The sequence below is a fragment of the Cinclus cinclus genome, chromosome 1 (assembly GCF_963662255.1).
Source record: "Cinclus cinclus chromosome 1, bCinCin1.1, whole genome shotgun sequence".
NCBI classification, from domain to species: domain Eukaryota; kingdom Metazoa; phylum Chordata; class Aves; order Passeriformes; family Cinclidae; genus Cinclus; species Cinclus cinclus.
In genome coordinates, this window is record NC_085046.1 from 99,690,375 (window position 1) to 99,711,551 (window position 21,177).

A 21,177-nucleotide genomic window follows, 5' to 3' on the forward strand; every position below is an offset into this window, starting at 1 on the left:
TAAACTCCTGTAACCCAACAACAAATACTTTTAATATTTTTTGGCCAGGTTGTTCTGCTCTTTTAGTGATTGAAACCTGCCTACTGTCTAATCAGATGATCAGAGAGCTGGCTGAGGAGGGCAGCTGATGAGCATGGGTGGAAGGGAGGAAGGAACAGGCTCTGCTGTCAGAGGCAGTGACAAGCTGTTAATGCAGCTCAAGCCTTTTTGTGAAACCTTACACTCGTGGTGTATGGTACAGCTATTACAGCTGTCTGCTGGGATTCAGATTACATATGTACATGGCATCATATTTTACTCCACTGAAAGCTGCAGGGTCCCGAGGGCCTCAGATAGCAGCGTAAACAGGCAAACTTAAGTTTTCAAAAAGTATTGCTACTTTCAGATGTGCCAAAAGTTCCAGTTTTAAGAAGATAAAACTGAATATGCCAGTGACCAGCTAAAGGGAAGTGTTCAGATCTGTCTTTCTACATGTGCCTGTCTTCTTCTTCTTTTGCCTTTCCTTTCTAAGAATTCTGAGACATCCTCATTTGTTTAAATCCAAACCATATTTTGTAATCCATTAATTCATAGCCATAATATTTTTATTTTGAAGAAGTAGCTTTAAAAATCTGTACTGTACTTGGATTTGCTGTTTTTGACTGACCACTGAAGAACTCTTCCTGCTTTCTTTATCCATCTCCCAAATGTGATTGGTTTTGTTTTTTCAAGTCATGTGGTTCTCAGCAAGTAGCATCATATGGCGTGACTGAGTAATCTGATAAAGTGTCCTTAGAAGTAAATTCGGGGGATGATTAAAACATTCCAGTTAGGTAGATGTGAGACACCAGATAAGCAGTACAAGTGAATTAGATGGGTTGGGATATTGATAGTAAGCAGATAAGCAGTAATTTTGGATGCTGTTGCTTTGCGTGCTTTTACTTTTTTCATTATTTTAGAGGCAGAGAGGCTGTACTGTGCTTTCATCACTGTTTGCCCACACTTGTTTTTTCACTGCTTTCATTGCTCTCTGCTTGATGGAATTGCTGTCACAAAACCCCCACAAACCAGCTGAAGATCAGAAGTGTTTCCTGCTAAGTGCTAAAGGACGGGTGCAGGTTTATGTTATTCATGCTGCCTGCGATGGGGAGGATGCAGAATCCTGAGAAGACTTTTGCTGGCACCAAGCCAGTGTAGTTGGTGTGTCACAGTGCCCAGCTCCACCTATCTGCCTGCTGTTCTCCCGAAGAAGAGAGGAGGGGCTCCTGGGGTCTCCTTTTACATTGCTTTTTCCTTCATGTAGAATAGAAGGAGCAAGTGGTAGCCATCTGTAGTGAGTTACCTGAGACGTTTTATCATACATTTTACATATTATCTGGTACACAGATAACAACTGGGGACCCGGGCAGTCATTACCCACTTCCTCTAATAGAAAAACAGCTGAAAAGCAACTTCATTTCCATGCAGTGCTGAATGCAGCTCAAAAGATCAGTCATTCCCACTCTTAACACTCAACTTCTTACCTCAAAGCTGTGTGCATTGCTGCTTTGAAGCTGTTGTTTCAGAAACAGTTTGTACCTTTTGGGGGAAGAAGGAAACTGGAAGGTGTGCAGGGAGAAAAAAGGAAACTGAAGCATTTAATCCTGAGTATCATGGGGATTATTGCGTTTAGATTATGTCTGTTTCAGACCAATGGGAAGCAGGAACTCCACCAGGTCTTTGTAAACTCTTTAGTTTACATAACACAGGATACATGAGATGCAAACACAGCAAAAGAGTGATTTATTAGTTCTCAGGTTTTAATTCAATATCTGAAGTCCACTGAAAGGAGCACATCTCTGTTACTTTTGTTACATGATACTTCCCAACATATTATCAACATAATAGCAAAAATCAAATGTATAATAATTCTGCAAATCCACCTTAGCCTTCTTTTAAACTCAGTGTAAAACATTATATTCCCAAGGAATACATTTCCTGTATAGAAGAAAATTCAGGTTTCTGTCATTACTCTTGGCCGAGGAGAGCTGGTTAGGAAGCAGACAGCATATGGTTGGTTACATGACTGCTGAGGTTTGCATGTAATTTGTGGTCTGCTTAATTCCTTGTTTCACAAGAGACATAATCTTACATGCAAATAAAGGCACGTTTCATATTATCTTACAGTGGGTTCTTTTTGTCTCCCCCTTCCTAAAGCTGGTCAGAGAAGCCCAACACAATGATCAAGTAATCAAATCAAGACCTTGCCTTCTTTCATTTGCCTGTTGTAATGACAGCTTAGAGAAAATCTCAAAAGAAACCAAACACATTCATCCAATTTTCAGGTACTGTTCACTGTACTTACTGCCTGAAAACACAGAGAAATGACACTCCCCCAGCATGTCTGACTCTCTAATAAATTCTTAGCCTCAGGCTATTACTCACACAAGCCTTTTTTTAATATCATTGGAATCATCTTCAAAACATTTAAGTGTTTTATGAACACTAGAGATTGCAAACAAATAATCAATTTTTTTAAAAATACCTAGGTTTTGTTTCAAAGAATTGTCCATTGATTTCTTCCATAATGTTCGTATTTATAAGATTTAGTATATTTGTTGCTTCTGACTTGTTTATCCTAAAGAATTTGATCTTGTTTATGACAATGTACAGTTATTTGTCACCTGCTAATGTTTCTGTTGTCCAAAAAGATTGCTAAAACAGCTTAAACAAACAAATACTTTTCTGGTCTATGTCTGCTAACAGATTCTGGTTTTAATTTTGGAACAAGGCTTTTTTTCTTGAAATCTGTTTGTTAAAACTCAGATGTCATGATCTTTTCCTTAAATTATGATAATCCATTTATTCACATGAATCCAGTACTGTAAGTGCAAGAATGATAAATCGAACTTGATTGAACAAATGGATTTTATAGATGGTGTATATAGATGGTTTTCTAATTTTATTATTTTTTTATTATTATTCTTTAGTGCTTGCAAGTTGTAAAAATTCCTTGTTTTTTTCCTCTAGAGAAAAGAATGGTGATAAATGACATTTCCTACTGAGGAAACATTGAAAACAAGTACTATGTTGCATTGTCTTCTTGATTCATCTAAAATTTCTTCGGTATTTCAAGAAGATTTGAATCAATATAGCAATATATATCAGCAATATATATGAACAACTCATATATGCCTGACTTTAAATATCAGCTGGTTTAGGCTTCCTAGATCATGACTGGCTACATAAATTACTTTCAAAATGGACCAGAGATTTCCATTTCTGAGGCCAAAAGAAATTGGGCCTAAATTCCTAGGGGAAAAAAGAAAAACAATCAGGCAAACAAACAAAAAACACTGGAAAACATTTTTTTATGTGCAAACACGTTCCATCACCTGCCATAGGGGATGCCTGGTGGTGTCCCCCCTTTTCTTTTCCCCAGGCCTATTGTGTGTTTTACTTTTTGGCAGGAGGGCAGTGCTGTTTGCCTTCCCACCATTTATTCTCCCAGTGAGTCCAGCAGTGCTAACAGGCCATTCCTCACCCTCTCTACCTCAGGCAGGGGATTCCCCACCCAAGAGGGTTAGGGGAGAAAGGGAACCCCCTTGGCTGTTGTGTGGGTGGTGCTGGGACAGTCTTCCTTGGACAGTCTGTTCAGGTGCTGCCCTGTGCCATCCAAAGACAAATCAAAGGCTTTTCTTGCTCATTTGGGAAACCCAGAACTTCTTCAATCAACTACATGCCAGCGGGTTATGAGGTCTCAAGAAGTGTCATTGGCAGCAGGAAGGGGAGGCAGTTTGAGTTTGGTTTTCTTGCTGTCCCTTTCTGGAACTGAGTTGAGCTGCTGTTAAAGCAGGAATGCATTTGATGTGGGGGACGCCCATGCTGTACTCAGAAATTTAGGAGGAAAGAAACCCATGACCTATAAGCCATTGTGGTAGTCAGGACACCATTAGCAAAGCCTTTGAAGATAGGAACTAAGGGTTAGAGAGTCTAAGTCTTTGATTGCAGCTCTTTGTAGGAAGGACCTGAAGGCAGTAATAACACTGTAGGACACAGATTCATAGGCCTGGAATGTCACAATGACTTTAATAGCCCTAATAATTGCCTTTTCTTATACTCCCAGTTGAAGATACTATTTATAGAGCAACTATAATGCACCCCCTCTCCTTTTTAGAGGGGGCAGGGGTGCTGATCCTTTTTAGATCAGTTTCCAGCATTTAACAATAACCTGGATAATTCTTTAAAATATATATTATATAATTATTATTATATAATATATATTATATAACTTATTCCTATTCTTAGTTTATTTCAATAGGTACTGTGGTGAGAATGTTGTTAAACAGACCTACTACTGCAGCTGTGCTTTGTGTAGTCTGTAGCTTTGATTTAGCTGGTGCAAGGATGGCTTTATCCATGCAAATGGTGTAGTAGCAGGAGTGACTGTGTCTGTTTATACCAGGGCAACTGTGTAAGTAACTCCAAATGTGTGAGTACTTGCATTGTTGGCACTGTCAATATCTGGGTGATATCATTTCCCTGTCATAGTCCTCCCAGTAACCTAAGGTACAAGTCACTTGACCTTCTGTGCCTCTTTTCACCATATATAAAAATGAGAATAATTACTCATCATTATCCTAGCCTTATAATTCCTGGAGGTACCTTGTTATTACAAGGCTAGGGAAGGAGTCCTATAATTACATGAGTAGAAAAACACATTTGTAGAAAGACCAGCTAGTTAGACATACATGCAAATGGGAGATTAAAAGCTTCTCTTCCTTGTCCCTCCAACATAATTTTCTTCAGCTTGGAATACCTTACTTTGTACTTTTACGGGGATAAAACTGATTTATCAGACCAAACTGTAAGCTCTCCTAAAATATCAAAGGCTAGGTCATTACCTTGATGTCTAAAGCTAACCTATGCTAAGCACAGCAGACCCAAAGCTTACATTATCCAAGATGCATCTTCATTGCACACTGGCAGAAATCCTGAGTGATTTACTCAGTAGAGTTACATCCTTGTAAAAGTCATGTAGATGAAAATAGAGCTGGAGCCTCATGTTTCTGCCATTCCATGAAGGTCTGATCTCACATACATGTTTTTAATACAGATGGCCATGCAAGCCTTAGAGTTGTGCATGTGTTTGATGAACACTCGTTATTTACCTACTTTTCATTCCGTCTCTGTATCCTGCAGAATAAAGTGCAATTCTGTCCTCACAGGAAAAACTGGGTTTACTCCATGCTAAACCTCCTAATTTCTATGTGGCACTGTCTTCAGATTCACTGCAATCCCACTTGCCTAGATATGGTTGTGCATTCTTCTGGTCCTTGTTACATAGTTAATTATAGACTGTACGTTGAAGGAAGAGTATTTTTGGGTTTAACACAACCAATTTTTTTAAAGCTGATTGGTGTTGGACTGAGGTTGGGTTTTAGCATTATGCAATGCTGCTTTTTGCACTGCTTTCATTCTTTCATACTGCTTCTGTGCTACAAGCCATTGCCTGTAATTGTCTGAGCAGTGAATCACTAGAAGTAAAAAATTTGCACAGATAACTATCACAATGATTTTTTTTCCTTTTGTGTGTGTTGCCTTCACAGTAAGATTTGAGAAGGCAAAATATATTTCAGGTGCAAACACCAATTGTTCTTTTTCTTTTGGTAGATGTACCGACACCAGAGGCTGGAAGAAAATTAATGGATGCCTCTGTAGTGAACGGTGGCCCAGCAGCACAAGGAAAGCAGAATGGGGCCACACAAGTGACAGTGCAACGCAAGAGACTCCTTAAGGCTCCCACGTTGGCTGAACTTGACAGCTCAGATTCAGAGGTAAAAAAATCAGGACACAACTTGCTCCTGGACTTGTCAGAACTGAGTCTTACTTCTTAGTTTGCTGAACTGATCAGATAAAAAGCGACTCTGCAAATTATAATCCGAATTTTCCATGGCTGCTTTGTCAGCCTACAGAACTTCAAAAATACTAGATCGGACCCCAAAAAGGGGATACTCTTTTGAAAGATTAAATGGTAATTTTGGCCTTAAACCTGTATTTACCTACCCTCTTAAATGGCCAGTATCTGTCCACAGTGTTTGTAGCAATTATGCTTTTGGGAATTTAGGAAAGTACATGGCACCCTTCTGGCACTCATGCAGTAGCTGTCACTAAAGGACTCAGATGTGGGGTTAGCCTCACCATAACAGCTGTTAAATAAAGAGCAGCAGCTGTGCCAGAGGGGTTGCAGTTTGGTGCAGATGTCAGTGCATTAGTTTGCTATATAAGATTGGGAATGAACACCCCAAAAATGTTTCACAGATAGGGACAAGCAAATACCACTTGGAGAAATGAATTTTGAATTCATCCACTCTAAATAAAGACTTAAAGATTTTAAAAAGCATTGAAGGAGAAAACCTTAAAAAGCTTTTTAGCTTCAAAGCTGCATTATATATGATTGTCAGGAAGTACCAACATTACATCCTCAAGAATGAGCTTTGTCTTCTGGACCAGTAGTGTTGTTAATTGAGTTTGGACCTTTCTGAAAGTTAAGCTGTCTGGAAAGCACATGCAGGCAGACTTTATTCACAGAGGATAATTTTAGCCTGGGGAAAGCAGTCTTCCCTGACTCTTTTTTCTCTCTTGTAAATGGGAAAGGAGGGGTTTCCTGACAGGGTGGTTACAAAGGCATCTATGCTGAAAGATAGGAGGCTGGGAAGAAATATATGTGGGGAGAAATTTATCTCTTTGGATAATTTGTGATCTGTGAAAGGTTGGCCCTCTTTGGGGTTATCCTGTGGGTGACTTGTGTGGGTGCATAATTTGATGCATCTGTTCTGAAAGCAGAAGAGATTTGCATTCTGGGATCACTCATCAGTCTTTAAAATTACAATAGAAGCTATATGTGGTTTGTTAATATGAATGAAGCTGGGTAGGATGCAGGAATACTAAGATCTGTCAGTGAGAGTTGGATCTTACAGCCTTGTACCTCTCTGTATCCTGAAGCATCATGCTATTTCACACAGGAAAATGAGCAGAAGATAGTAAAAGAAAATTATGTAGAAGGAAATGTGAAATGATTCTTGTAGGGACAAGGAATGGGAAAAATGTCGGAACGTGACTGTTGATTAGGGAATACTGTGTAGGCAAGCAAAGTGGTATGGAACAAGCTCTGGAACATACAGCAAAAGGTAAATTGAAAATAAGTCAGCCACATCGAGCTGCCACAGAGAACAGATGCTGTACTAGTTTGAGTCAATAGAAATAGCTGGTGAAGCAACTGAGATTATAAAGATGCTCAGCAGAATACTGGTTGGAGCTCAGGAAGAGTGCTAAAGTAGTGAAAATAAACTGAAGGGAGTTGGGGTGAAGTTTTTCAAGATGCTGAAGGACATAGAACATTTGAAGAGAGTGAAGATTGCTCTGTCCAAATGTTTTATTTCTTTCCTGACTTTTACTCTGTATGTAACATACAGAAGAATGTGTGTGTTGTTCCAATTGCTTGTAAATGACTTGGCCACCTCTTTGTCTGCAGTTTGAATTGGGCTTAACCTATTTGGAGTTACTCACTGGGAATTAAATTATGACTATGTTGTGCCCTAAATTACAGGCTGGAAATACCTGCACTGCTGAGTTGTGGACCTCCAAATGAGCTGCGATGCAGATGCATTTTCTCCCCCATGCATTCCCTTTGTTCTTTCATTGGTGTTGCAATGCAGGCTATGTCCCAAGACTCAGTGTAGCCAGGCAGAGGTGAAAGGCAAGGTGTGATACAGCCCTATGCCTATTTTCTGTCAAAGATGAATAATGTATAAATTGTTCTTTCTCTAATGTATAAATTGTTCTTTCTCTTCTTACTTTTTCTGCATCACCACTAAAATCACAGATGTCAAGGGGCATGGAACAGGAAGTGCCATTTTGCTTTGTGTGGCTAAGAGAAGTTGCAGTCTAATAGTAATTTTTGATACAGATTAAAAAATTGTCTCTTCCTAATGAAGCTACAGCTATCTGGCCAAAAATCATGTCTGTAATATATTCAGATGATTTAAGGTAAGGCCTTTAAAGCTGCAGCTTTCTCAGTAACTAAATTTCTAATTGTTTGGCACTCTGGAGAAGTGCAGAGTCCTGGATGTTGGGTTGATCCAACCTCAAATGTAAAATGTCAGATGATCTACAATAATAGTCCAGAGCTGCTGTATAGATATGGAGGAATTCATGCAGTAGTTCATCAGGACCTCCTACACAAGATTTCATTCTCAAAAAAAAGCCCTCTATGTCTGAGAAATTATAGGACAGCAATAGCATTGTCAATTCATGTGTTTGTGCACAGAAATAATTTGAAATTGCAAACCCAGAATACCTGTTGTCTAAGTAGGATTTTATGTCAAATTTAACTTCCTTCTGGCTTCCATTTTCCCTGTGTTGGTTTATACATACTATTTTGTTTATCCTTAGACACTGGCTCCAATAGTTCATTCTTTAGAATGGTAGAAGAGGAGCTTAGCTTAGCTTCTCTGGCAGTGGTAAACTTGCCTTCCTCTCAGAACAATCTGAAGTCTACAAAGTAAAAGGTTGAATAGTTCCCGCTGTACAGGACTATTCTCCTTCTCAAAATCTAAATGCTTTACTCTAGACTTGTGAATACTGTTGCACACCTTGTAAAGAACAGTGCATCCAATTGTCATGCAAGTTCTTCACTGGTCTTTTAAGGCAACCATGCAGCAATATGCAGAGCTGTCTGAGCCAGCTCTGTAGCTGAACTGTACTGGTTTCTGCAAGTAAAACAGCTGATGTAGCTCGATGTGCTGCTCAAGCTTCCTTAACAAGCTTCCCATCACAAGTGTTTTGTGGGGTAACAATTAAAATGTTAAAGTGAATACACTGTTTGGGGATGTGAGCTGGTCTGAGACCCCTTGCAGAGTACTGTGTTGTGGCAAACAGGTGGGAACAGTCTCCTCACATACAACACCTACCCTTGGGCTAAACCTAAAGGACAGATCACCTGATGGGAATTTGTAGAGGCCTGTGCCCTGTGATGCGTGGTGCTCATTGAGGTGATCCTGCCAGCTTTTCTTTCCAACTTGCTGTTACCAAAGAAGGCAATCCTTCAGCCACTGGAGATTTTCAGCTAAAGAAATCTGTGAGAGAGAAGCTCAGCTACTTGCTGGATTTTAGGGCAGGTCAGTTGTTTGATCTGTAAATCTTGATAGCCTAAATTATGTTATGGTTGAAAGCATTCACATTAGAAGTAAAGAGCGTTCAAGCTAAGTCCTTCAGCACTCTTCATTTGGGAGGCTTCTGTGATGATCTGTTTCTTTGCTGGTATTGCGTGGCTGAAGACAGGCTTTAGGTGACAGCAAAGGATGTAATAATTTGGGTGGCATAAAGCTTTAGATAGCTGAGAGGTGTTTAGTCAAAGCCCATTTCACTTTCCTTCATCTTGCAGGAGTTGTTCTTGGCTGTTGAGAAGCATGCTGATAGAGTGAATGAGATTTATTTTAAATACAGAAGAAAGGAAAAAACACACTGGGATTGGGAATTAGGGAACAGTGCAGTCAAATTCAGTTTAATTTCTCTTCACCTGAGTCACTTGTGTGAGTGGCTCTCATTCCTTTGGAGACCAGAGAAGTCTAAGTGATAATTCCTTGTTAGTGTGAGATATAAAGCTGAGTTAACCTGTCTGCTGTAGCTGCAAATCCCTAGAAGTCTTTGAATACAACAAGGAAAATTATCAGTTTACAGTGGATTCATGCACCTCTCTCCTGATCTTGTTCTTTCATACAGTAGTTAAATACACTGAATTCAAGTAATATACCATTTATTTCACTTTCTAAAAAATCTGAGCACTGAAAATTCGGTTCTGTGCAGAGTCAATGTTTTTCTCAGGACTTCTAGGACTTTGAGTGACTGAATGGTCAAAAATATCTTTGATAGCTTGTCGTTTCTCTGTGCTGAAAAGCAGTAGGAGAACTAAAACCAGTCCCTGAGGAATTCTCTTTCTTTCCCTCTTGCCACACAGGAGGAATCAGTGCACAAATCAGGAAGTAGCAGCAGCATCTCCCCCTCACAAGTGGAAGACCCCTCTCAAGAAGGCACCAGCAGCAGAAAGAGTGAGTTATGAGAGAGCTCAGTGGCTGCTTTTGCTTACCTCTGTTGACTTCTGTGCTATGAACTTTGTCTCAAACTTACATGGAAAGCTGAAGCTGAGTGTTGTTAATGGAACTAAAGCTCAGCCCTGCTGCATGGGTCACAACTGGAAGGCACTAGCCTCCACTCTGGGTGGATATCTTTGTGAAACAGAAGATTTCATCCTTGAAGTCAATGTGAGACTGTAGGGGAAGCCACAAGTGAATGGAGGAGATAGTTTAGCTATGCTCATCTCATAAAATAATTTGTTGCTACAAAAGCATATTCTAACCTAAGACCAATTCAGATGTTTCCTCCATCTCTGTCACTGTGGCAGTGTTTGAAAGACACTTAGCAATCACCAGTATTTCTCATAAATATTTACTGGGAAGAGGGCAAGATCTGGTTTTGTTTTTTTTTTTTTTCAGGCACAGTTATTGCAGGTTTTACTGTCTAACAGTATTTTTCATTTTTTTTCAAAGTGTTCCAGTTTCATAGGGAAGGTTTTATAATGAGCTGTGTAATCTATGCATGTGTTTTCTGTGCATGATGATGAAATAAGTAGAATTATATCCTCAAACACCTCAGTATGGATATGTAATTTCAGCTACCAGTAGTAGGAATTCTAGCAAATCAGTGGCTGGATTAAGTACTGAGCAATGCTATCCAACAGTCTCCTGTAGAAGAACTAACATTTTTGTACTGATTGAATCCTTAGTGCCTCCAAAGTTCTTGCCCATATCATCTACGCCGCAGCCCGAGAGACGACAGCCGCCTCAGAGGAGACACTCCATTGAAAAGGAAACACCAACCAATGTGAGACAGTTCCTACCCCCTTCAAAACAGAGCTCCAGGTCACTTGTAAGTGGAGTGGGTGGTAGGAGAGAGAAAAAGAGGAATGCTAAGAGTATAATGAAAATTAAAACTTGGCTTCAGTGTGATTAGAACATGACCCAAAGAAAACTCCTCCATTCAGAAACAGCTCTTGGCTACTAAAGGTGTTTTGAAATCAAGATTTGAACTTTGTCTCTCTAACATATTTATCCAAAATCCCAGGTACAGGTGCCTCAGAAAACATTTGCACTATGATTAGGACTCTGGGTAAACTACGTGTCTTGATTTTTGTTTCAGAATGTTACCAAAACAGATGAACTTCACCTTACTGATACTCCACTTGAATAGAGACAATTCCAAAGCAGTGGATCTATTTTGGTATTTGGGGGGATTTTTTTAGTTGTTGGAAGTATTGCAGTTAATGACTGGATGACTGGAATTATTTCTTTTCTTCCCACCTTAAAAGCTTGCTTGGTAATGTTTATACATATGAAAGCTCTTTCAGTAATCCAAATCAAGGTTTGTCTGTGTTGCTTTGTTGAATTACTAAGGCAAAAACCTGTATTACTGCTTGAAAAGAAAGCACAGTGCATTTGATCAATTAGCTTTAATTGAGAACTGTTTTCCAGCAGAGTACAAGCAGCAAAGGGTATGAGATCCTGGTTTATTTATGCTGACATACTGGTTAGTACTTTGTACTAATTTCATGCAGGGTATGATCCTTGTCTCTTTTCCTACCAGCTGGGTTTCAAAGTGTGCCCCATTAGTTGCTGGTGAACAGAGAAATAGATAAACAGGTCCGAGTTTTGAAAGGAAGGGAATATTCATTTGCCCTGTCTTGTAGAGCAGTGGTACTAAAGGGCTTTGAAGAGCATTTTGGTTGGCCCAAGAGATGACAGCCAGGATCCAAACCTATTAGATGATGAAGCTGATCAGTTATAGCAAAAATACCTCCAAATATTCCCACAATGGGCTTTACCTTTTCAGAAGTCTGCTGTATTTTATTGCATCCTTCCAAGTAGAATGTAGTTTCTTATTCCAGGTGCAGGTCAGGTAGTAATATGTTGGTAAATGCATGGCCCATGTGGATATCTCCTGCCAAAGTGAATTTGGAGCAGGATGTATTGCAGCCATGCTGAAGGGCGTCTTCAACCATGTGTTTAAAGTCACTGTCACATGAAGTGCTCTGTCACCTCCTGCTGCATTCACAGTATGTGGAAACACAGACTTTATTTTCTGGTAAGCCCAGTGTCATTCACAAATAGCTCAAAGGGAGGATGGGAGAAAGCATCCTGTGTTATACTGAGGCATTTGCTCCATCACACTTTTGGTGTATCTGAGTGTGCTACATTGTAATATTAATCTCGTGTATTTCAGAGGATCATGCAATTTAAAATCTTATATGTGGCTGTTATTTAAACAGGTCAACCAAGTTCTTACCAGGATCTTCTTGACCACATACATACTCTCCCTCTGTCAGTCTGTTCATTGACATATGCCTAGAAAGATATATTAAAAATAAAACCATTGCAGAAAAACGAATTCAATTATTCCATTCCCCCTGAAAAATACTAAAGGAAAAGGAAGAAAAAGCCATTTGATAAGTCAGGCTAAGTTGGGAACAGATGGGAAGGATTTTACTAGTTTCTTTTGTGCTTAGGGGGATTTTTTTGTTTGTTTTGGTCTTTTTCTTCTTCTTTTTTTTTTTTTTTTAATCCCTAGAGAACTGTCACCTAGCCTGGTTTTGACTTTGAGGGTGAAAAGGAAGGAAGCGGGTAGAGTGAAATGATGTTCTGTTAATAAGAACCTATTTTATTTGATGACTTGAGAGCTAATTCTTTAACTTGGCAATAGTGCCCTCTAGGGTGTAACAGACACCTCCCTCAACACTCTTGTTTTTCATTTTGGGAGATGTGTTCTGGTATGCTGGCACTGGCCCAGTTCCACACTTTGGCTTTCTGCAATTCTCTCCTTCCCGCAGGGATGCCAGCCTCTTCCAGTGGCTGCACCAGATGTTGCACCTGTGAATTTGCCATTCCCAGAGTGAATGCTTCTCAATAAGTGCAGAGTACTATTTATTTTTTATTTGACCTCACACTTCTTTATCACTTGCTCCAGGATTGATGTAGTTTCATTTTTTATCACCAGCTCCTGTGACCCTGGTTTCTCTCCAAGGTGAAAGAGACCATGTCAGCAAATAGCTGTCAATGCCAGTGTAACCAGGCAGGGGTTTGCTACAGTCTCTTAGCAGGATTAGCAAGAAACTGCTCTGTCTTGCATACTAACGATGGTTTTGTGAACTGGCATCTCATCAGACAGTAGTAGTTAGTCCCAAGTAGGTGGGGAGGGGAAACAAATTTGTAAAAGTGCCAAACACAGTCCTTTTGACAGGTCACCCTGCCAGTGTTACATGGAAAAGCAGGGTGGCTCTGTGATTTTGGGGGGCGGGGGGGTGTCAGCCCTGATGGTTGCTATAGTGAACTGATTTGGTGCTTAATCAGTGAGATCAATTCAGTGTCCTGAGATTTACATGTGGGTTCCTTTGCAGTCTGTTTGCTTTTTTAATTATTATTTTTATTGTAATTTTTTTTTTCATTACCCAGGGGACCAAAGCTAATGGTTTCATTTATACACAGCATTCGCTTCTCTGCTTCCTATCTATTGTTCAGGTTCCTAGGATAACCAGTTTATTTCCAAGGATGACTTTCAGACCACTTTTTTCAACTATGCAAACAGCTTCTCTGCTCAGCTCTCATCCCATTGAAGCAGCCATGTGTGGGGTGGCAGGGGCTATGTACTATCTCTGTGAGAGAGCTTTTGCCAGCAGGTGGAAACCCGCAAAGGTTTGCCTCTTTTTGCTGGCTTTGGAAATCACCTTCACCAGCATGTTCCCTCCTAGGGGAGCACTTCCTCAGCTGTGGCAAGAATTACAGCTTAGGCTGGGACATTGCACCTGATTGACTTTGATTTCAATGTGTGTAGGATATTTGTGTGTCTTCAATCACCTCACGGGGAAAAGAAATCAGTTCTGAAAGGACAGCAAACTAAAAATGCAACATCACAGATTATCAATGGGACAGACCTTAAATATTGCAGCACATGAAGATCCTGCAGCAAAAATCCAGCAAAACTATTGTGATCTTCGGACTGTGTTGAAAAGAATAAGGTTTTATGTTTCTCCCAAGGTACACTACATAGAATGGGAGAGCATTTGCAATCTGCGTTACTTGAAAACCTATATATTGTTTTGGTCCTCAGCACACTCCTGTATTAGAACTTGCAGTATAGTTCATATCCATCTGTCAGGGAAGGCAAATCCACTGAAAAGAAAAAGTAATTAGTTTATCCCTATGTTAAGTGACCATTACTTATTTAATTTTTCCTTCTTTTTGTTGTCCCAACCAGTAAGTGGAAGGATGAAACCTCTTGTAGGAGAGTTTATAGATGAGATATCCAGCTGACCTTTTAGAAACTTTAAGTCTGCAAAAGGAGCAAGAGTTTAGAGTGACTGACTAATTGTGAATTGCAGAATTTAGAGGCCACTCCAGCGCTCATTCATTTTACAATTTACTAATGCAACTCATTTGAATGTCTAGTGACATCCTTTAATGAGAAGAAGGAATACATTGCAGTAAAAATGTGTTAGTCATAAGAACCTATTAGGTGTGTGTACACTGACCTACAAAGCACATTGTGGATATGCAATTCTTACTACCTGCTTTTCCTGCATTAAAAAAAATTATGCTGACACCCCTTAAGATATAGTGTTTGTCATATGATTGCCTAGTCAGTGTTAAGCCAGTCCCCAAGAGGATCACGGAAACTTCAAGTTCAAAATAGTATTTTCAAATAATACTTTTTTCCCCTTTAAAAATAAGCATACTGGCTTGTGTTTAATATTAAAATAGTATGGAGTATAATTCTGGAAAATCAAGACCATTCAAACCACATTTTGTCTTTACTGTGTTTTGTCATATGTGGGTATTGAAGAGAGTACTCTCACTTGGAGCTGCTGAATTTGGGTGCAGCTACTGTTGGAAGTTTGAGCAATAACTCCAAAGCATCATTGTTCGATGAAGTTTAGCCAGTGCTTAGCAAAATTTAATTTATTTCAATGCCTCAGAGGTAGTGTAGAAACAAAACATTTTCTTGTGTACTTACTTATATTCTGAAAAGGGAAAAAGAAACCCAAACAGTTTTCTGAAATCGGATTATTTATCTTTCATTTAATGTTGCATTAACATTTTGTTGTCCTTGTGTAACCACTGGAATTAAAACATTAGCATTTAAACATGTGAATATTTTCTATGTTTCCCCTGCTGCCTGCTGGCTATTTCTATTTTAATGGTATTCATTTTTGATCGGTATGACAACAGGCCCACACTATTCCCCTAGTACGTGCTCTACACCTATAGCAGATCCGCAGAATTTCTTCAAAGGAGCAATATTCCCCGACGTCATCGTTCTGTAAATTAAAGGAATGGGCGTTCATGAGGGGGAAGGAAGAGCTTCAAGTAAGAAATGTATTTCTAAAGGACTTAAAGCTCTGGTTGATTGCAAGCATTCAGTCAGCCCCATTCACCTCGGATAGTTTCCCTCAGTCTCCCACGATGCAGACAGACTCGGGGGGTTTTGCTGGCATTGTGTGCATCCCGCTTTCCCACCCACTTCCTCTGCCCTGTCTTCCCCATAGCAAGGCAGTTGCTATGGGAAGAACCCAGAATGAAATGCTGAGAGCTGCTGGTTAGCTGTAAATTTGCTCATAAGGAACAGAAGATACTTTGTTTTGGCTCTGCAGTTTTACACCTCAGAGCAAATTGCAGCTGCTTTTGATGTAGTCTGTTTTTTTCCAGAAAACTAGTGTTCCATACATACCCCAAAGGTTTAGCTGGAAAATCTAACAAAGTTAACTTGATTCTAGTCTTTTGTGGGGTACCCTAAACAGAGTGAAGTTTCTTTGTGTTCCCTTTCTAGATAGGTAAGACAACAGTTTTTAAAAATGTGGTGGTTCCTAAATGCTAATGTTTGCCAGGTCTGCAACATAGAAAGATTTTCTTTTTAATCTGATGGAAAGACAGAACAGACCTCTGAGTGCATGGAAATGGAGCATTTCCGTACTAATCCGATTCATCACTTCAATTTGTAAACGAGATCTCCAAACTGTCAGCCACGTCTTTGTGTATGCAGGAGAAATTTCCTTCATTTATTCAGAGAGCATTGCCTGTCATTGTCATTACTGCACAGTAGCCCCTCTGGGCTGACTGAAAAGGTTCACTAAGCATTAAGCAATGGGAGTTCCCACAGAGGTTTCTGTCTTTCTTTTGGAAATGTATAATCAACTAGTGGGCTGGATTACAAATTGGGTTGGTGCTTTTTATTCCCTGGTACCGAATTCAGGAGTTCTGCACTCAATATTCTCCTAAAAGCTGCAGCACAGAAGAGATGCAAAATTTTGTAAGTGGAAAGTTGTGCTGTTAATTCTCTATTTAAGTCTCTATTGCAACACTGGTGAACCAGTTCACCTGCTTGATACTGGAACGTTATTCCATAAATCTTGAATTGCTGGTGCTACTTTCTGGAGCAGAAAGGAGAACTTTTCTGTCTGAACTGATATAACTTTTTGTAGTCTTGGTGTGATTCTGATCATGTGAGCACCAAGATGTGGTACCACTGAATAAAAAATTTTGCTAGAATGGGCTACTAACAACTTTCCTTGGCCACTCTGGGCATCACGGAGTCACAGAGAAATTATTTGATGTATACCTCAAACAGTATACATAAAATAATGCCATCTACCGTATTACTTTTTCCCTTTCAAATTATAAATCTGAATGTTGATTGGCTTGAAACAAATGTTCGTAATAAAAGACAAGTGGAGAGAAGGGTCAAGTGATTTGAGGAGGAAAGATGAAGAAGACTGTCATTGTTGTTAAGGCTGAACATAAGACCATTTACATCACACTTATGCAGCTTCCAATGGTTTGGCACTCATGTGATGCCCATGAATGAGCCAGTGCTATTCCAGTTTGATGGGAGAAACTCCCTGTTTCTGGAGTTGCTAACCAGGTGGCTGGTTGTTGAGGTTGAACTCTGGAAGAAGCCATTTGTCTTTGAAATAATATGGGGTTTTTGGCTTCCAGGAGGAGTTCTGTTACCCCGTGGAATGTCTGGCTCTGACAGTGGAGGAGGTCATGCACATCCGTCAGGTGCTTGTGAAGGCAGAGCTGGAGAAGTACCAGCAATATAAAGATGTCTACACTGCTCTCAAGAAAGGAAAGGTAGGGCTGAGTCTGGGGAGGCTCTGAAGGGTACTGAGGGAGGCCAGTTGTACAAGCCTCCCATTTACACATTTGTTTCTTACCCGCTATTGGAGAGAAAGAAGAGTTATCCACCAAACATCCCCCTAAAAGTGTGACACATGGGTCAACTTCCTCAACACCAAAACCTTTCATGGAAACACCTTGTTTGTTCAGATTGTCTGTAAAAATGCAGTAGTGTTTGCAATTATCAGAGTACATCTGTATGTGTCTGGTTGGAACTTCATTGACTGAGGTGATTTCTGTCCCCATGCCTTCTGCAGGTTTGCTTACCTTTTCTGTTCCAGAAAATAGAATTACAGATAGCAATAGAAAACTACAAGTTCTTCATATATGAATCCTTACTATCAAGCACAGAGGGAATTAAAGCCTTCAGAGAAGTGATGCAACATGTGACCCCATAAGGAGGTTTAATATTAGAGACCCCTTAATTAATGCATTTTTCTTTAAACTGCAGATTGGAGATTGATACTTCCCAGAAGAAGCAGCATCCTTTTCTCCCACTTTTGATTTGTGCTTCTTGGACGCCTTCAGGAAGTCTATTTTGACTTCACTCTGTATTTTAACTGTATTTTATCTACCTGTTTCTAGTATGCAGATTTATTTTAAAGGTTTAATACATTGGAGGCAGAGGAACAAGTATCATATAATGTCATTCATTAGATTCAGCTGTTGCCTATTGTCTTGATATATAAAGCTTAGTAATGAGCTTTCATCAAATCTCAAAGTAGATTGAGGTGGAGTAATTAATTTACTCCACTATTAAAAATTGTTTGCTTTTATTTCTGGCCAAAGTTATCTAGTTAATGGGCAAGTACTTAATTTAGGCAAAACAATTTAAGGCCTAATTCTAAATATACGAAGATACAGTTCTGGACCTCGTTCTCAATATCATCTTAGAAGTACAGACCCCAGAACTGGATGTAGCACTGCCACTGTGACCTTGCCAACAGCAACTGGTCAATGAAGTCATCACTGTGTGGGACTTTGCTTAACACTGTGGATTCCTCTGTTCTTCTTCCTCTAGCTCTGCTTTTGCTGTCGAACAAGAAGATTTTCTTTCTTTACCTGGTCTTATACTTGCCAGTTCTGCAAGAGGTAAATATTTTATGTCTGTTAATAAATGAGTACAATTTCCTAGGGGAAAATGATTGATTTATACATTAGAAACCCTCAAATTTCTGCTGCATACTGTTGGTTGGGTTTATTTCTGTAACAGTCTGTGTTACAAAAAACTATGCAGAAACATTTAATTTGTAAGTGACTGAATTGTTTCCTTGGACTGAAACTCTTGACTAAGAGTGAGAGAAGCATTTCTTTTTTTATGCTTATGAGAAATCAAGATGAAATTTACTCAGACTCCCCACTCAACAGTTCTGTAATCTCTGTGTTTGGGGAAAACATTTCAAGACAATTTACTTTTTTGGCTAGTTTTTGAGTATTGGCGCAGGGGAAATGCAAGAAGGAATATTTGAAGGCAAAATGATCAATTTTAAGTTAACAGTGAGACAGTAAGTCAGAAGATCTATGTAATCGCTGAGTTTTGGTCTCACTTACCAGAAAAGGTTTCTTTAGAGGAAAACCATCTTATTTTTCTGTTTTTTCCCCTATTTTTAAATTTAGGTGTAGCTCTTGTTCAGCATTTCTCCTTGCTTCTGGCTTCATGTTGTGATTGAAGTTACTGTGTTGAAGAAGCTTTAAAAATAAAAATGTTTTTTAAGGGGAGGATGGAGGGAGGTGGGTTTCTGACTCCTAAAATTCCTTATTCTTGATTTAAACATATATTTTCCCAATGGATTGATTCATGCTCTTGCTTTTTTACACAGGCCTGTATGCTCACAGTGTTGCAAAAAAGTAAGTAAAGAAATTTATGTTTTGGGCCTTTCTAAAAAGCTGTGATCTTTGTACTGGTGCTGCATGTGCCTTGTGCTGTTCCCAACAGATGCGGCTGCCATCGAAGCCATACTCCACCCTTCCCATCTTCTCCCTGGGACCTTCAACCTTACAAAGGGGAGAAAGCTTCATGAGGCCAGAGAAACCCTCTACCAGTCACCACCATTCCCTGCGGAGCAGGTGAGAGACAGCTCGGTCTCACTTGTGTTGTTCAAATGTTCCCCAAATGTTTCATGCTGGGTTATCAATCATGAAGATGCTGCTCACCTGTTTTGTAGCTGGCCATGTTTCTAATGCCTCTAGTAACTTTTCTGCAGCCTGAAGAGCCGGGTCTCTTCTAGTCATAGCTTTGATTTACAGAAATAGCAACCTAAAAGTGTCTTAAACGGTTTTTGCATTACAGCTGAAAAATAATGAGAGTCTAGGACAACTGTATTTCTGTAGGACCTCTGAGAAAATATCCTTAAAATGTCTTTTTCTGGTGTGAATGAACTCTGGAGATAAATCTTGCATGGTGAAATCATCCACTGAATGAGAATTCAGTTATGTCTACTGCAGAGATTTATCTTCTTTTCACCTGATTTTTCTCACTCCAATTTTCATATTTTTTTCACTTTAATACTATGAAATTATTAGTTGTTTTTTATCTCTTACACACAGATGGATGTCAAAGCTAATGCAAGAAGTTAAATATAAAAGAAATGCTCCTTTTTGAGGGAATCTGCTGTATAAACCCTCTGCATAGATCACCACTGCTGTGGTACTGTGTAGATTAGACAAAGACATAAGCTATTTTTAGTTACTAGTAAGGTTGTTTTTGCCAGGATGTAAAAGTTACACATGCCCTCAGTCAGTGAACCTGCAATCTTGCCAATCCAGGCAGAAGCTGTCCTGTCCAGTGCTTGGTGTAATTTGGGAAAGGAGGAAGGGAAAAATTAAATTCAGACCTTTCTGATGTGATTTTTCCTGGAGCCTACAGCCAAGCTGACAAATAATGTCACTGATCCTGCTCTTTTGCCTTTCAGGTTGACCTCAAGGTCCAAGTCTGTGGATAAGTCACACGAAGAGTTTCCCAAAGAATTAATGGAGGACTGGAGCACAATGGAGGTTTGCGTGGACTGCAAGAAGTTCATCTCAGAAATCATCAACTCAAGCCGACGCAGCCTGTCTCTGGCCAACAAGCGAGCCAGGTTAAAAAGGAAAACGCAGTCGTTCTACATGTCATCTCCAGGAACCTCGGAGTACTGCCCCTCGGAGAGGACGATCAATGAGATCTGAGCCGTGTGCCTTCTGCTTTGCTTCCGTCTCCTTGAGGTCATCATCCATGCGCGAGGCCACTGGCACCGGATTGTCACCCCGTTGCTTCGTTCCACTTGACTGCCTTGGGTTTGCATTCGATCACAGGATTTCCTACTGCAGCAGTTCCAGGAGACACAGAGAGCTGTGCTTGGATCTGTGCAGGGTGATACACGACAGGTCAGCCGCTCGTGCTGGGAGAAAATCAATAGTTTGAAATTGTTGCCTCTTTTGTAAGTGTGCGTCGAAATGAGAAAGCCTTTACTTGCTTTCAATTTTTTTTAACCATGCTTTGAATCATTTTTCAGGAGATGAGCTGAGAGCGGGTGTCTGATGGAGAACCAGATCTAGCACAGTGTCAGTGTTAGCTCGGTAGCAAGCAGTAGGTCCTGCTGCATTCCCACCCTTGGAATGCTCACACCCTTTTTGAGGCAGCCAAAGGCCGTGTCACCCACCAGGCACCCAGCCTGAGCAGCTCTGGTCAAATCCATCTTCCTCTGAACCATTGTGGTTGCTCTGAGATAAGGGTGCAGCGTCTTACAAAGGGGCTCTACAGTGTCAGTGTCCTGGGGCAAAGCAGGTGACAAAGCTCTCCACCCGTGTGGTCGGTCATACCCCTGAGCTGCTGTACTTCTTAAGCCTTAGTGTCCTTCCGAGTGACTCCTGAGCAGGTTTTAGTAGTTTACTTTCTATCTTGAATGTATGATAATGACTACTAGGAGCAGTGAATTTTAGTAGTAGACAAAGTTGTACA

The 21,177-nt window shown here is 40.0% G+C and overlaps 1 protein-coding gene across 1 annotated transcript in view; it reads left to right on the top strand.

The window, feature by feature from the left end:
* Nucleotides 1–20,405, top strand: part of SPIRE1 (spire type actin nucleation factor 1) — a 121,002-nt gene extending 100,597 nt beyond the window's left edge. Inside the window, 8 exon segments of the mRNA XM_062500890.1 lie at nucleotides 5,632–5,795; nucleotides 9,977–10,067; nucleotides 10,802–10,944; nucleotides 17,058–17,195; nucleotides 18,262–18,332; nucleotides 19,061–19,088; nucleotides 19,177–19,322; nucleotides 20,153–20,405. Coding sequence (XP_062356874.1) covers nucleotides 5,632–5,795; nucleotides 9,977–10,067; nucleotides 10,802–10,944; nucleotides 17,058–17,195; nucleotides 18,262–18,332; nucleotides 19,061–19,088; nucleotides 19,177–19,322; nucleotides 20,153–20,405 — 1,034 coding nt within the window.
* Nucleotides 20,406–21,177: the final 772 nt, after the last annotated feature.